This window comes from Nerophis ophidion, linkage group LG25, assembly GCF_033978795.1.
Source record: "Nerophis ophidion isolate RoL-2023_Sa linkage group LG25, RoL_Noph_v1.0, whole genome shotgun sequence".
In the NCBI taxonomy this organism is placed as follows: domain Eukaryota; kingdom Metazoa; phylum Chordata; class Actinopteri; order Syngnathiformes; family Syngnathidae; genus Nerophis; species Nerophis ophidion.
The window spans coordinates 1,582,170-1,599,061 of record NC_084635.1 but is presented as its reverse complement, the minus strand read 5'-3'; the positions used below and the strand labels follow the sequence as shown (position 1 = coordinate 1,599,061).

At 43.2% G+C, this 16,892-nt stretch overlaps 1 protein-coding gene across 4 annotated transcripts in view; it reads right to left on the bottom strand.

Moving 5' to 3' along the window:
- The window catches only part of cdh15 (cadherin 15, type 1, M-cadherin (myotubule)), a 116,711-nt gene that overhangs the window by 13,587 nt on the left and 86,232 nt on the right, over positions 1–16,892 (bottom strand). For all 4 annotated transcript variants that reach the window (XM_061887522.1, XM_061887520.1, XM_061887518.1 and 1 more), the window contains 6 exons: positions 16,072–16,253; positions 12,914–13,042; positions 12,672–12,854; positions 9,597–9,841; positions 9,376–9,512; positions 5,455–5,685 (listed from right to left, as the gene is read on the bottom strand). In XM_061887522.1, the coding sequence (XP_061743506.1) occupies positions 5,455–5,685; positions 9,376–9,512; positions 9,597–9,841; positions 12,672–12,854; positions 12,914–13,042; positions 16,072–16,253 (1,107 nt within the window). The remainder of the gene's footprint in view (positions 1–5,454; positions 5,686–9,375; positions 9,513–9,596; positions 9,842–12,671; positions 12,855–12,913; positions 13,043–16,071; positions 16,254–16,892) is intronic.

The window sequence follows — 16,892 nt, the reverse complement described above, 5'->3', positions numbered from 1 at the left end:
TTGGAGTTTGTCATGCGCATGAGTAACATGTTGGAGCCTCACCGTTGGAGTTCGTCATGCGCATGAGTAACATGTTGGAGCCTCACCGTTGGAGTTCGTCATGCGCATGAGTAACATGTTGGAACCTCACCGTTGGAGTTTGTCATGCGCATGAGTAACATGTTGGAACCTCACCATTGGAGTTTGTCATGCGCATGAGTAACATGTTGGAACCTCACCGTTGGAGTTTGTCATGCGCATGAGTAACATGTTGGAACCTCACCGTTGGAGTTCGTCATGCGCATGAGTAACATGTTGGAACCTCACCGTTGGACTTCGTCATGCGCATGAGTAACATGTTGGAGCCTCACCGTTGGAGTTCGTCATGCGCATGAGTAACATGTTGGAGCCTCACCGTTGGAGTTTGTCATGCGCATGAGTAACATGTTGGAACCTCACCGTTGGAGTTTGTCATGCGCATGAGTAACATGTTGGAACCTCACCGTTGGAGTTTGTCATGCGCATGAGTAACATGTTGGAACCTCACCGTTGGAGTTCGTCATGCGCATGAGTAACATGTTGGAACCTCACCATTGGAGTTTGTCATGCGCATGAGTAACATGTTGGAGCCTCACCGTTGGAGTTCGTCATGCGCATGAGTAACATGTTGGAGCCTCACCGTTGGAGTTCGTCATGCGCATGAGTAACATGTTGGAACCTCACCGTTGGAGTTCGTCATGCCCATGAGTAACATGTTGGAACCTCACCGTTGGAGTTTGTCATGCGCATGAGTAACATGTTGGAACCTCACCGTTGGAGTTTGTCATGCGCATGAGTAACATGTTGGAACCTCACCGTTGGAGTTTGTCATGCGCATGAGTAACATGTTGGAGCCTCACCGTTGGAGTTCGTCATGCGCATGAGTAACATGTTGGAGCCTCACCGTTGGAGTTCGTCATGCGCATGAGTAACATGTTGGAACCTCACCGTTGGAGTTTGTCATGCGCATGAGTAACATGTTGGAACCTCACCGTTGGAGTTTGTCATGCGCATGAGTAAAATGTTGGAACCTCACCGTTGGAGTTTGTCATGCGCATGAGTAACATGTTGGAGCCTCACCGTTGGAGTTCGTCATGCGCATGAGTAACATGTTGGAGCCTCACCGTTGGAGTTCGTCATGCGCATGAGTAACATGTTGGAACCTCACCGTTGGAGTTTGTCATGCGCATGAGTAACATGTTGGAACCTCACCATTGGAGTTTGTCATGCGCATGAGTAACATGTTGGAACCTCACCGTTGGAGTTTGTCATGCGCATGAGTAACATGTTGGAACCTCACCGTTGGAGTTCGTCATGCGCATGAGTAACATGTTGGAACCTCACCGTTGGACTTCGTCATGCGCATGAGTAACATGTTGGAGCCTCACCGTTGGAGTTCGTCATGCGCATGAGTAACATGTTGGAGCCTCACCGTTGGAGTTTGTCATGCGCATGAGTAACATGTTGGAACCTCACCGTTGGAGTTTGTCATGCGCATGAGTAACATGTTGGAACCTCACCGTTGGAGTTTGTCATGCGCATGAGTAACATGTTGGAACCTCACCGTTGGAGTTTGTCATGCGCATGAGTAACATGTTGGAACCTCACCGTTGGAGTTCGTCATGCGCATGAGTAACATGTTGGAACCTCACTGTTGGAGTTTGTCATGCGCATGAGTAACATGTTGGAACCTCACCGTTGGAGTTCGTCATGCGCATGAGTAACATGTTGGAACCTCACCGTTGGAGTTTGTCATGCGCATGAGTAACATGTTGGAACCTCACCGTTGGAGTTCGTCATGCCCATGAGTAACATGTTGGAACCTCACCGTTGGAGTTCGTCATGCCCATGAGTAACATGTTGGAACCTCACCGTTGGAGTTTGTCATGCGCATGAGTAACATGTTGGAACCTCACCGTTGGAGTTTGTCATGCGCATGAGTAACATGTTGGAACCTCACCGTTGGAGTTTGTCATGCGCATGAGTAACATGTTGGAACCTCACCGTTGGAGTTTGTCATGCGCATGAGTAACATGTTGGAACCTCACCGTTGGAGTTTGTCATGCGCATGAGTAACATGTTGGAACCTCACCGTTGGAGTTTGTCATGCGCATGAGTAACATGTTGGAACCTCACCGTTGGAGTTCGTCATGCGCATGAGTAACATGTTGGAACCTCACCGTTGGAGTTCGTCATGCGCATGAGTAACATGTTGGAACCTCACCGTTGGAGTTTGTCATGCGCATGAGTAACATGTTGGAACCTCACCGTTGGAGTTTGTCATGCGCATGAGTAACATGTTGGAACCTCACCGTTGGAGTTTGTCATGCGCATGAGTAACATGTTGGAACCTCACCGTTGGAGTTCGTCATGCGCATGAGTAACATGTTGGAACCTCACCGTTGGAGTTCGTCATGAGCATGAGTAACATGTTGGAACCTCACCGTTGGAGTTTGTCATGCGCATGAGTAACATGTTGGAACCTCACCGTTGGAGTTTGTCATGCGCATGAGTAACATGTTGGAACCTCACCGTTGGAGTTTGTCATGCGCATGAGTAACATGTTGGAACCTCACCGTTGGAGTTTGTCATGCGCATGAGTAACATGTTGGAACCTCACCGTTGGAGTTTGTCATGCGCATGAGTAACATGTTGGAACCTCACCGTTGGAGTTTGTCATGCGCATGAGTAACATGTTGGAACCTCACCGTTGGAGTTTGTCATGCGCATGAGTAACATGTTGGAGCCTCACCGTTGGAGTTCGTCATGCGCATGAGTAACATGTTGGAGCCTCACCGTTGGAGTTCGTCATGCGCATGAGTAACATGTTGGAACCTCACCGTTGGAGTTTGTCATGCGCATGAGTAACATGTTGGAACCTCACCGTTGGAGTTTGTCATGCGCATGAGTAACATGTTGGAACCTCACCGTTGGAGTTTGTCATGCGCATGAGTAACATGTTGGAGCCTCACCGTTGGAGTTCGTCATGCGCATGAGTAACATGTTGGAGCCTCACCGTTGGAGTTCGTCATGCGCATGAGTAACATGTTGGAACCTCACCGTTGGAGTTTGTCATGCGCATGAGTAACATGTTGGAACCTCACCATTGGAGTTTGTCATGCGCATGAGTAACATGTTGGAACCTCACCGTTGGAGTTTGTCATGCGCATGAGTAACATGTTGGAACCTCACCGTTGGAGTTCGTCATGCGCATGAGTAACATGTTGGAACCTCACCGTTGGACTTCGTCATGCGCATGAGTAACATGTTGGAGCCTCACCGTTGGAGTTCGTCATGCGCATGAGTAACATGTTGGAGCCTCACCGTTGGAGTTTGTCATGCGCATGAGTAACATGTTGGAACCTCACCGTTGGAGTTTGTCATGCGCATGAGTAACATGTTGGAACCTCACCGTTGGAGTTTGTCATGCGCATGAGTAACATGTTGGAACCTCACCGTTGGAGTTTGTCATGCGCATGAGTAACATGTTGGAACCTCACCGTTGGAGTTCGTCATGCGCATGAGTAACATGTTGGAACCTCACTGTTGGAGTTTGTCATGCGCATGAGTAACATGTTGGAACCTCACCGTTGGAGTTCGTCATGCGCATGAGTAACATGTTGGAACCTCACCGTTGGAGTTTGTCATGCGCATGAGTAACATGTTGGAACCTCACCGTTGGAGTTCGTCATGCCCATGAGTAACATGTTGGAACCTCACCGTTGGAGTTCGTCATGCCCATGAGTAACATGTTGGAACCTCACCGTTGGAGTTTGTCATGCGCATGAGTAACATGTTGGAACCTCACCGTTGGAGTTTGTCATGCGCATGAGTAACATGTTGGAACCTCACCGTTGGAGTTTGTCATGCGCATGAGTAACATGTTGGAACCTCACCGTTGGAGTTTGTCATGCGCATGAGTAACATGTTGGAACCTCACCGTTGGAGTTTGTCATGCGCATGAGTAACATGTTGGAACCTCACCGTTGGAGTTTGTCATGCGCATGAGTAACATGTTGGAACCTCACCGTTGGAGTTCGTCATGCGCATGAGTAACATGTTGGAACCTCACCGTTGGAGTTCGTCATGCGCATGAGTAACATGTTGGAACCTCACCGTTGGAGTTTGTCATGCGCATGAGTAACATGTTGGAACCTCACCGTTGGAGTTTGTCATGCGCATGAGTAACATGTTGGAACCTCACCGTTGGAGTTTGTCATGCGCATGAGTAACATGTTGGAACCTCACCGTTGGAGTTCGTCATGCGCATGAGTAACATGTTGGAACCTCACCGTTGGAGTTCGTCATGCGCATGAGTAACATGTTGGAACCTCACCGTTGGAGTTTGTCATGCGCATGAGTAACATGTTGGAACCTCACCGTTGGAGTTTGTCATGCGCATGAGTAACATGTTGGAACCTCACCGTTGGAGTTTGTCATGCGCATGAGTAACATGTTGGAACCTCACCGTTGGAGTTCGTCATGCGCATGAGTAACATGTTGGAACCTCACCGTTGGAGTTCGTCATGAGCATGAGTAACATGTTGGAACCTCACCGTTGGAGTTTGTCATGCGCATGAGTAACATGTTGGAACCTCACCGTTGGAGTTTGTCATGCGCATGAGTAACATGTTGGAACCTCACCGTTGGAGTTTGTCATGCGCATGAGTAACATGTTGGAACCTCACCGTTGGAGTTTGTCATGCGCATGAGTAACATGTTGGAACCTCACCGTTGGAGTTTGTCATGCGCATGAGTAACATGTTGGAACCTCACCGTTGGAGTTCGTCATGCGCATGAGTAACATGTTGGAACCTCACCGTTGGAGTTTGTCATGCGCATGAGTAACATGTTGGAACCTCACCGTTGGAGTTTGTCATGCGCATGAGTAACATGTTGGAACCTCACCGTTGGAGTTTGTCATGCGCATGAGTAACATGTTGGAACCTCACCGTTGGAGTTCGTCATGCGCATGAGTAACATGTTGGAACCTCACCGTTGGAGTTTGTCATGCGCATGAGTAACATGTTGGAACCTCACCGTTGGAGTTTGTCATGCGCATGAGTAACATGTTGGAACCTCACCGTTGGAGTTCGTCATGCGCATGAGTAACATGTTGGAACCTCACCGTTGGAGTTCGTCATGCGCATGAGTAACATGTTGGAACCTCACCGTTGGAGTTCGTCATGCGCATGAGTAACATGTTGGAACCTCACCGTTGGAGTTCGTCATGCGCATGAGTAACATGTTGGAACCTCACCGTTGGAGTTCGTCAGGCGCATGAGTAACATGTTGGAACCTCACCGTTGGAGTTCGTCATGCCCATGAGTAACATGTTGGAGCCTCACCGTTGGAGTTCGTCATGCCCATGAGTAACATGTTGGAACCTCACCGTTGGAGTTCGTCATGCCCATGAGTAACATGTTGGAACCTCACCGTTGACTTGGACGACGGTCCAGTTGCCGGACTCTTCGTCAGGTATTTCAAAGACGAACGGTGCAGCTTGCGGAGGCAGGTCGTCATCCTCAGCGGTCAGGATCAGTCCAGAGACCGACCGCCGGGTGTCCCTGCACACGGTGCCGCTCAGGGGGAGGAGCTGTGGGGGGAAGTCGTTGGTCTCCGTCAGGGTGATGGCCACAGTGGCGCTGGTCGACACGCCGCCGGCGTCTGCAAAAACAAGCATTTCTTTTTAGAACGTGTTCCAAAATACCGTATTTCCTTGAATTGCCGCCGGGTACATAGTATGCGCCTGCCTTCAATTACTGCCGGGTCAAACTCGTTTCGCCAAATATTATTTTTATTAGCGCATGTCTAGAATTTCCACCTGGTTAAACTCGTCACGTCACGAGTGACACTTCACCTGTCATCAGTTTCAAAATGGAGGAGACAATAATTTGAAATCGCATAAAAGGAAGAAGATTAAGAGCTATTCAGTAGGATTTAAAGGGGAACATTATCACAATTTCAAAAGGGTTAAAAACAATAAAAATCAGTTCCCAGTGGCTTGTTGTATTTTTTAAAGTTTTTTTCAAAATTTTACCGGTCCCGTAATATCCCTAAAAAAAGCTTTAAAGTACTTGATTTTCGCTATTTGCGTTGCGACTGTCCATTTCCCTGTGACGTCATACAGTGCTGCCAATACAAACAACATGGCGGTTACCACAGCAAGATATAGCGACATTAGCTCGGATTCAGACTCGGATTTCAGCGGCTTAAGCGATTCAACAGATTACGCATGTATTGAAACAGATGGTTGGAGTATGGAGGCAGATAGCGAAAACGAAATGGAAGAAGAAATTGAAGCTATTGAGCGAATAGCTATTGACGCTATTCGGTCATAGCGTGGGTGTACCTAATGAAGTGGCCCATAGCATGGCTGCCTTATTAGCATCGCCGGTAAAATGTGCGGACCAAACGATCAGGACTTTCGCATCTTGTGACACTGGAGCAACTTAAATCTGTCGATTGGTAAGTGTTTGTTTCGCATTAAATGTGGGTATCTAGTTTCAAATGTACATACAGCTAGCGTAAATAGCATGTTAGCGTCAATTAGCGTAGCATGTTAGCATCGATTAGCTGGCAGTCAAGCCGTGACCAAATATGTCTGATTAGCACATAAGTCAACAACATCCACAAAACTCACCTTTGTGATTTGGTTGACTTAATGGTTGCAAATGCATCTGCAGGTTATCCATACATCTCTGTGCCATGTCTGTCTTAGCATCGCCGGTCAAATGTGGAGACACTCTGGCACATTCAATGGGGGCAGATTTCTTGCCAGTGGTGCAACTTGAATCCCTCCCTGTTAGTGTTGTTACACCCTCCGACAACACACCCACCAGGCATGATGTCTCCAAGGTTCCAAAAAATAGTCGAAAAAACGGAAAATAACAGAGCTGAGACCCAGTGTTTGTAATGTGAAAATGAATATGGTGGGTGTGTTACCTCGGTGACGTCACGTTCTGACGTCATCGGTAAAAGACTAATAAACAGAAAGGCGTTTAATTTGCCAAAATTCACCCATTTAGAGTTCGGAAATCGGTTAAAAAAATACATGGTCTTTTTTCTGCAACATCAAGGTATATATTGACGCTTACTTAGGTTTGGTGATAATGTTCCCCTTTAAAGTCCAAGCTATTGAATATGCTAAAAAGAACAGTAAGCAGCTATGTTTTATTAATATACCGTAGCTGCGTGTGTCAAATATGAGTCATTAAATGACTCCCGCCTCCTGGTGGTAGAGGGCGCTAGTGATCCTTCTTGCGACTACTCGGCTGCAGAAGAAGTGACAACAAGCAGCAAGAGTGAGCAGCGATCCTTTATTTTTTCCTCTCGCTTGCACTTTTAACATGGAGGATTACATATCTAAAATAAAACAGTTTTCTAAACTGGACTTTCAATCGAAGCAGGAGGTAATAAAGGAAGATCTCCATCGAGACAGAGAGACTTTTAAAACTGAAGAAAGATAAGGAAGACTTCTATAAACAAGTTATCGATGCTTTTGATCAGAAGGAGCTGCACATGGACTTCATTTATAAGTAAAGGTAAGACCATAATAACGTTTTTTTTATTAAATGTGCTTTTCATGATGGTATCCTTACATCACACTCAAATTTATAAGCACAGGCCTAAATTTACCGCATGCCTTTGGCAAGCGCCGGAGTGAGAAGAGGTTTTAAATTAATTAGCGGCCCAGCGACAATACAAGGAAATACGGTACATACAATATTCTTTTATGACGTTCAATTGAAGCATTTGTTGACTCATAGAATATTGGAGCAGGGTGTTGACAGTTTCTCCACCTGGGGTCTGAAAGGCGCTTCAGTGCATTTAAAAAAAGTTAAATATGAACATCCATTGACATCTTTTAAAAAGAGATATATAATTCCACACCAGTGTTCGGAAAATCCTTTTTTAAAAGTTACTATACCAAAAAATTCAATCGAATTACTAATGGAATTAGTCTTTCATTAATGTAATTATTAATTAGAGAAAGTAATAACGTGTTAGTGTCAGAATAATTGTATCTCAGTTATCACAAAACTTTGTGTTTCCGTGAGTTCACGGCGAGAAGACAAAAGCTGTCTTTGATCCTACCAAGAAGAAGGCTTGTAAAACAACCCTGGGTAGGATGGGAAGCAACATGAAGGTGTTCTGTGTCTTTGATGTATTGTAATCCACAGAAAGATATTGTCTTGACTCGAGATCTACAAAGCGGAGAGGAAGCAGGGCCTGACCTCCCTCCAGGCACCTTTTCTTTGAACTGTTCTGTGACCGAGGGCAACGGCTGTTTACGACCTTTTCTTCAAACTGTTTTACCCCCGCCTCCCGGTAACAGTTCGAGATGCTACCTCAGTAGGAGCATTTAAGTCTCACCTTAAAACTCATCTGTATACTCTAGCCTTTAAATAAACCTCCTTTTTAGACCAGTTGATCCTCCGCTTCTTTTTCTTTTTCTCCTATGTCCCCCCCTCCCTTGTGGAGGGGGTCCGGTCCGATGACCATGGATGAAGTACTGTCTGTCCAGAGTCGAACCCAGGATGGACCGCTCGTCGGTACCCAGGATGGACCGCTCGCCTGTGTATCGGTTGGGGACATCTCTACGCTGCTGATCCGCCTCCGCTTGAGATGGTTTCCTGTGGACGGGACTCTCGCTGCTGTCTTGGATCCGCTTTGAACTGAACTCTCGCGGCTGTGTTGGAGCCACTATGGATTGAACTTTCACAGTATCATGTTAGACCCGCTCGACATCCATTGCTTTCGGTCCCCTAGAGGGGGGGGGGGTTGCCCACTTCTGAGGTCCTCTCCAAGGTTTCTCATAGTCAACATTGTCACTGGCGTCCCACTGGGTGTGAGTTTTCCTTGCCCATTTGTGGGTTCTTCCGAGGATGTCGTAGTCGTAGTGGTTTGTACAGTCCTTTGAGACATTTTGTGATTTAGGGCTATATAAATAAACATTGATTGATTGATTTTACGACCTTTTCTTTGAACTGTTTGTAATCAAAGGCGATGGCTGTTTATGACCCCCCACCCGGTTATGTTGGATCCACTATGGATTGGACTCTCACAATATCATGTTAGACCAGCTCGACATCCGTTGCTTTTGGTTCCCTGTGGTGGGGGGGGGGTGTTGCCCACATATGCGGTCCTCTCCAAGGTTTCTCATAATCATCATCGTCGACATCCCACTGGGGTGAGTTTTTCATTGCCCTTATGTGGGCTCTTACTGAGGATGTCGTAGTGGTTTGTGCAGCCCTTTGAGACACTTGTAATTTATTTGAGGACTATATAAATAAACATTGATTGAATGATTGATTGATAGTAGAAGCAGAAAGCTCATTAAGATAGCATTCTGACCTGTGACCTTGACGATAGCGGTGTAGATGTTGTTTCTGACATATGGGGATCGCATGTTGAAGGGTCTCCTTGCAGTAATGTCTCCCGTATTTCTGTTGATGTCCAGCCACCTCTCAGGATCTCGACTAATCTCGTACCTGCAACAGACAAAAACACTTTTCAAACTCACATGCTGTGAAAACATGGAGTTATGAATGACTCCTTGTGTTTCTGCGTCACACCTGAGGTGGGAATGATCAGGGTCGAATGCGATGTTGCTTTTCAATAATGTTCCAGGGCTAACAGACTCGGGCACCACGATCCGCATCGGGTCTTCCGTGAAATGTGGCGCTTCGTTTTCGTTGACGACCGTGACCACCACTGTGGCGCTGCTGACTGGCAAGTTGGGAGCCTTGCTGCTCAGAGGATTGATGTTCTCTACTGTCAGAATCAAGGTGTGCTCCATCTGGGCCTCGTAATCCAGGGGCTGGGAACAAGACAGGCAGATTTTAATGTTAATTATAATCATTCTCATTATTAATACTCGTCACTAATGTGTGCAAACCAAAGAATATTTGGTCAATTGTTGCACATGAAATTTAAGGCAAAATTAATATGAATTTATTATTTAAAAAAACAAATGTAATATAATTTTCTGTCTGTTTATACAACCAAACAAAACATATAATAACATTATTTTTGTTTTGTTTCTGCAACCCATAATATTGTTTTATTTGTAACCATAAAAATTGATCAGCAACCACAACTTTTTGTTGTTTGTAAAACATTTTTTTGGTAACATTTTTTTTTGTTGGTTTTATTTGTGGTTTTGCAACCAAGAATAATGTTTGCAATCCAAAAAATATTTGTAACTAGGGGTGTGGGAAAAAATCGATTCGTTATTCGAATCGTTTACGTTGTGCGATTCAGAATTGATTCTCATTTAAAAAAAAATGTATATAAATATTTTTTAATCAATCCAACAAAGCACTACACAGCAATACCATAACAATGCAATCCAATTCCAAAACGGAACCTGAGCCAGCAACACTCAGAACTGCAATAAACAGAACAATTGAGAGGAGACACAAACACCACACAGAACAAACCAAAAGTAGTGAATATTATCAACAACAGTATCAATATTAGTTATCATTTCAGCATAGCAGTGATTAAAAATCCCTCATTGACATTATCATTAGACATTTATGATAATAATAAAAAAGAACAATAGTGTCACAGTGGCTTACACTTGCATGGCATCTCATAAGCTGGACAACACACTGTGTCCAATGTTTTCACAAAGATAAAATAAGTCATATTTTTGGTTCCTTTAATAGTTAAAACAAATTAAAATTATTGCAATCAGTTGATAAAACATTGTCCTTTACAATTATAAAAGTTTTTTTTTTTTTAAATCTACTACTCTGCTAGCATGTCTGCTGAAATCTATGTATTGAATGAATACAGAATCCTTTTGAATTGGAAAAATATCATTTTTGAATCGAGAATAAAAAAAAAAAATCGATATATTATCGAATCGTTACCCCAAGAATCGATATTCAATCGAATCGTGGGACACCCAAAGATTCACAGCCCTATTTGTAACAATAAAAACTGATTAGCAACCAAAACTTTTTTTGGGTTTAAAAATGTATTTTCTTTTATTAATGTATAAAAAACAAATATTTTGGTTGTAAATCTTTTTTTTTTTCAGGTTGTAAGTATTTTTTGGGGGTTCGAAATTATTATTTTTTGGTTACAAACTTTTATTTTGGGTTGAAATCTTTTCATGTTCGCAAATATTTATTTGGTCTTTAATACATTTTAAGTTAACAAATCTTTTTATTTTTATTTATTTAGAATATTTGCACTCGCAACTCATATATTGGGTTATCAAAATATCCCAGCATTTTTTAGTGAGTGTGGACAGTTTCCCTTGTGGATCATTAAAGTTAGTCTAAGACTAAAAGCCCATGTCACTAGTTTCACGGATCATCACAACAATTGGCGGGGACGTCCATCAGGTCACGATGCATTAAAACCAACAGCACGGCGGCCGTTTTGGGCAAAAACCCATGAGTTTTACTTAGTGACAAACTCCTCTTAAGATTTTCGGCCAAACAAACCCAAATTAAAATCGTAGCTGCGAGACGGATTAGGCGATGATGAATTCCGAATGATTTTAGACTGTGTCATAAAACAATGGATGAAACTTTGATGACTCGCTAAGCAACACTAAACCCGAATAACTCAGTTCAACATCGTCACTAAAACAATTGATGAGTATGAAGACAATCTGAGGTAAAAACTAGAGATGTCCGATAATATGCGACTGCTGATATTATCGGCCGATTAATGCTTTAAAATGTAATATCAGAAATTATCGGTATCGGTTTCAAAAAGTAAAATGTATGACATTTTCAAACGCCGCTGTACTGCCTTTGCGCGCCGGCCCAATCACATAATATCTACGGCTTTTCACACACAAGTGAATGCAAGGCATACTTGGTCGACAACCATACAGGTCACACTGAGGATGGCCGTATATACAACTTTAACACTGTTACAAATATGCGCCACACTGTGAACCCACACCAAACAAGAATGACAAACACATTTCAGGAGAACATCCGCACCAAAACACAACATGATTAAGGTTTATTTGAAATAGGGGCACATACAAAAAACAAAGACATCTGAAACAGTTATCCATTGTATGCATCATAGTGTTTGTAGCCAAAGCTAATTTACAACACTTGTCCCCAACATAAACACAACAGAACAAATACCCAGATCCCCTTGCAGCACTAACTCTTCTGGGACGATACAATATACACCCCCCGCTAGCCCCTACCTCCCCGCCTCAACCCCCACACCCCCAACCCCGCCCACCTCAACCTCCTCATGCTCTCCCAAATTCCAAGCTGCTGCTTTGAGGCATGTTAATAAAAAAATAACACAATTTGTGACTTCAATAATAAATATGGCAGTGCCATGTTGGCACATTTTTCCATAACTTGAGTTGGTTTATTTTGGAAAACCTTGTTACATTGTTTAATGTTTCCAGAGGAGTATCACAACAAAATTAGGCATAATAATGTGTTAACTCCCCGACTGTACATATATATCGGTATCGGTTGATGTCGGAATCGGTAATTGGACACAAGCATGAGAGACGGGAGATGATTTTAAAGCTTTCCCGGACCTTCAGATAGTAGAAAATATTGGAATGTCAGATATCAGCAAAAAAGCCGTTATAGGACATCTGTAGTAAAAACATTGTCAAAATAAATCATAAACTGCATCAAGTTTACCTGGACCACCGTCAGAATGCCCTGGTTGGTAGCGGCGTCTGTGGTGATGGCGAAGTTCCTGTAAGGGTCATTGGAGATGGAGTATCTTGCCTGCCAGTGTCCAGTTCCACGGTCATCAAGGTCTGTCACGTTAACACGACCGATCTCCTCGTTCCTCCTGTTCTCCACCGCTGTCATCTTGTACTAAAGATGCAGTAGGTGACTACAAAGAGGAGCATCGCCATACTGGAGGCGGGGCTTACCGAGTTAGGGCTGAACTGCGGGGCGTAGTTGTTGATGTCCGACACTTGAATGATGGCCACACCTTCAGTGCTCAGCCCCATGCCGCCCATATCAGCAACCTGGAGCTTGAGCTTGAAGGACGTCACCACCTGGGGAAGAGGAAAGTATTGATCGACGACCACGCACCTTTTCTTTGATTGGTTTATACTAAAATACTTAGGAAGACGTGCAATCATGTATGTGACATATTAGTCCACTCAGTCCCACATCCTTTTGTTCTAAGGCCGTGTTCTATGATGAGGTGACAAGAGGTGAAGTTGAACTATTTATTCCACGAAACAGGAGTAAGCACAAACAATGGCAATACCAGCGAAGGAAGAGAGAGAGCCGAGCTATCTGAAGGTGCAGGCAAGCTTTAAAACAGTCGCCCGTCTCTCATGCTTTTGTCCATGCAGCAACTTGCCAATAACATTTCCTTCTTCACTCTCTCTCCCCGGGCTGGAACTTCAGGACCCCATTAAGCAAGTGTGTATCGCTTCTAGAAGAACGAAGGCCAAATATAAGGCGTTCTACTCTGCTTAAAAGTGGAAAATATTCGTCTAGCAGAAACAGTTGTCCTCAAACACAAACATTTGCAGGGGCAAGAGGGGGCAGAGCCCCCTTAAATAAATGTCTTGCCCCCTCAAATCAAAATTTGAGAAAGCAAATTTTAATAAACTCACAAAATTACTACATTACAAGTTGACAAAATTATCTACACTAGCGGAAAAATCCGCCGAAAAAGGGACACACACGATATAGTAGTGTCGGCTTCCCTCTCATCCCTCCCTCCGCTGTGCGTGTATTCACCATTCCACAGGCTGCGCAGCACACACACACCCGCACACACCCCTCAGCCCTCAGTAAACATCCAATCACTTTTGCAGTATGAAAGTAAAAGAAAAGGAAAAGTTGTCTACATTCATCATATACTTGTTAGGATGGGTGTATTTGTGTAGTCTTATCTGTCATAAACATGTTTATCGTCGCGGACTTTCGGTGCTACGGAGTTCCTTATTTTTTTTTTTTTTTACAACTTGAAGAGAGCAGTGACAGCAGAGGCTCTGAGCAGCAGTGGTTTGGAAGGCAGAGAGCCTCCACTGTCACTGTAACAAGCTACAAGTCATTGATGATGCTGTTAATGAGGGTAAAAATGAAACATAAGGTATATATCCTGCTTAGCAGTCCTCCTCTGCTGTCCTCTGTTCAGAGCGGAGTCCCTAGCAACGGCCCGTTTTACTTAGCAACGGTTTGGCAATCGACTGCTGGAATTCTTTTTCTGTTGTTTTTCTTGTAATTCTACATCGTCAACCTTTAATGTTTCAATCTACATTTTGTAATAAACAAATTATAAGTTTCATTTGATATGACCAAGACACCTAAAAACCAAAACACTGCCGTTTTCATCAATTTACAAGCAAGTTGGCAACACACATACATTGGAGTGAATGAGTGTTGTGCCCAGATGAGTGCCCACGTTCTGTTTTATAAATTAGTTTGAGATTCTTTTTTATCATTATTCATCAGACTACCTTTCAGTTTTGTAAATATTGACTGTAGTGTGTGAAGTCCTTCTTTGGGTCAAAATTTATTTGAGAGTTAGGCCATCCAGTTAGGATAAATGTTATGTTGTTGGTTGATAAAATCTGGATGAAGGATGTTTTATTTTATTTTATTCATTTATTTTTATTTTTCAGTTTCCCCCCCTGAGGGATTGCCACCTTATTGTGGTCAGGGGGTTTGCGTGCCTCAGTGACCGTAAGAACTATACCAGCAGGAGCTTAGTTTTCAGGTGGGACACCCAAGTTGGACAGGTCTGCAGGTAGAGGCCTGACAAAGTGCAATCCACTACTCCAGGTTGGGGTTGGACACATAGCTAAAGACCCATTTCAATGAAGAAAGCATCGTTACTATAAGCACAGAAAAAAAAGTGCTGGAGCATGATGTGTACACATGATGCCCCCTTCACATTTCAGACTGCCCCCTCATAAGAGCATGCCTAGGACCGCCCCTGGGTGAAACACACTTAAGCACAGCATCAAGCTAAGCAAAGTGTGGGATTTATTGACAGAACCACCATGGGATGGATTTGTCAGACATGTAACGGAATAGGTGTTATGAGTAGAAGACTTAGCTTACACCAGGTGTGTCCAAACTTTGTGACTTGGGGGCTAAAAAAAATTTGATCGAGGCGTGATAATGGACTGCATGAAAGTAACTACTATATATATATATATATATATATGTATATATATATATATATCGACGGTCCCTCGATTTTGATGATGACAGTTAATAAATATATATAGACATCCATCCGTACATCCATTTTCTACCGCTGGGGGGGAAGCTGGAGCCTATCCCAGCTGCACGTATATCGGCAGTCCATCGATTTTAATGATGAGAGTTAATATATACAGACATATACTGTATGTATATACATATATATATATATATATATAAATACACATACATACATATATATAAATATAAAATATATGTATATACTGTACGTATACAGTAAATAAATGTATACATGTGTATATATACAGTATATATACATCCATCCATCTTCTTCCGCTTATCCGAGGAATTAATATAATTGGATATTAAGAGTATGTGAAAGTTTGACTTTTACCCTGTTTCCTTCCTTGACAACCTCCTTAAAGTTTTGTAATCAATCAGCAATATCAAGCATCTACAATTTGCGCCAAACATGGATAAGTGTAGAGAGTGCAATGTGTGTAATTTAGAAATGTTTATTGTGCACGGACGTTTATTTTTATAATGTCCACAAAATTCAGTGAGCATGTTGTGTTGTTTAATCATTATTTTCTTTTTTTGCAACATGACTAGGTAAGGTTGTTTGCATTGGGTCATATAAGTAAATGCTGCACATTAATTCACTCAGAGCATAACCGAAGCTCATTGACCTGAATTACTCAAACCACTAAATGGCGACGATATAGGAGCATGAAAAATTGAATGCAATCTTCCTGTGGGTAAGATTCTTTACTAATCCTGAAAATTGAAGACATCGCACTTGACCTGTGGTCCGTAGTTTGGACACCTCTGGCTTACACAAGTGAAAACATGACTGTAAGGTGATCTAGTAGATTGTTTTTTGGCCGCATCATACCTCTTTATCAAGGCCTACGTCTCTTGTATAGATGGTTCCTGTCTCGTTGTTTATGCCAAACATGGTCTTGGTAACAGCGTTGGCCGGGAAGCTTTCCTGGCCGATGATGGAGTAGCTGAGAAACGCGTTTTCAGTGGTTGGGTCATCTGCATCCGTGGCTGTTACCGACATCACTGATGTACCTGTTAAAAACATTGTTTTTCTTTTTAATGATCATTTTTTGTGATAACTGATATTTGTGTTATTGTGTGGGGATGGTGTTGGTTGTGACATTATGTGCTGCTTTTTTGTAAACATCCATTCCGTTTATTCTGCCACAAAGCGTACATCAGCTGATTTCTTTCTAGAGGTATACAGTAAAAATTGACCGATTATCAGACGGGCTGATCATCTGCGCTGATGTTGCCCACATATGCGGTCCTCTCCAAGGTTTCTCATAGTCATCATCGTCGCCGACGTCCCACTGGGTGTGAGTTTTCCTTGCCCTTGTGTGGAATCTACCAAGAATGTCGTAGTGGTTCGTTTTGCGGTTTGTGCAGCCCTTTGAGACACTAGTGATTTAGGGCTATATAAATAATCATTGATTGATTGATTGATTGATTGAACTTTCAGGTCACGACATGTAAATGGAGTATTGTTAACGGTTTGTGGACATTTTTAGAGCGGGTATAACGGACATGAATTTTTTTTTTACCATGAATTGATTTACGTGGACCCCGACTTAAACAAGTTGAAAAACTTATTGGGGTGTTACCATTTAGTGGTCAATTGTACGGAATATGTACTGTACTGTGCAATCTACTAATAAAAGTTTCAATCAA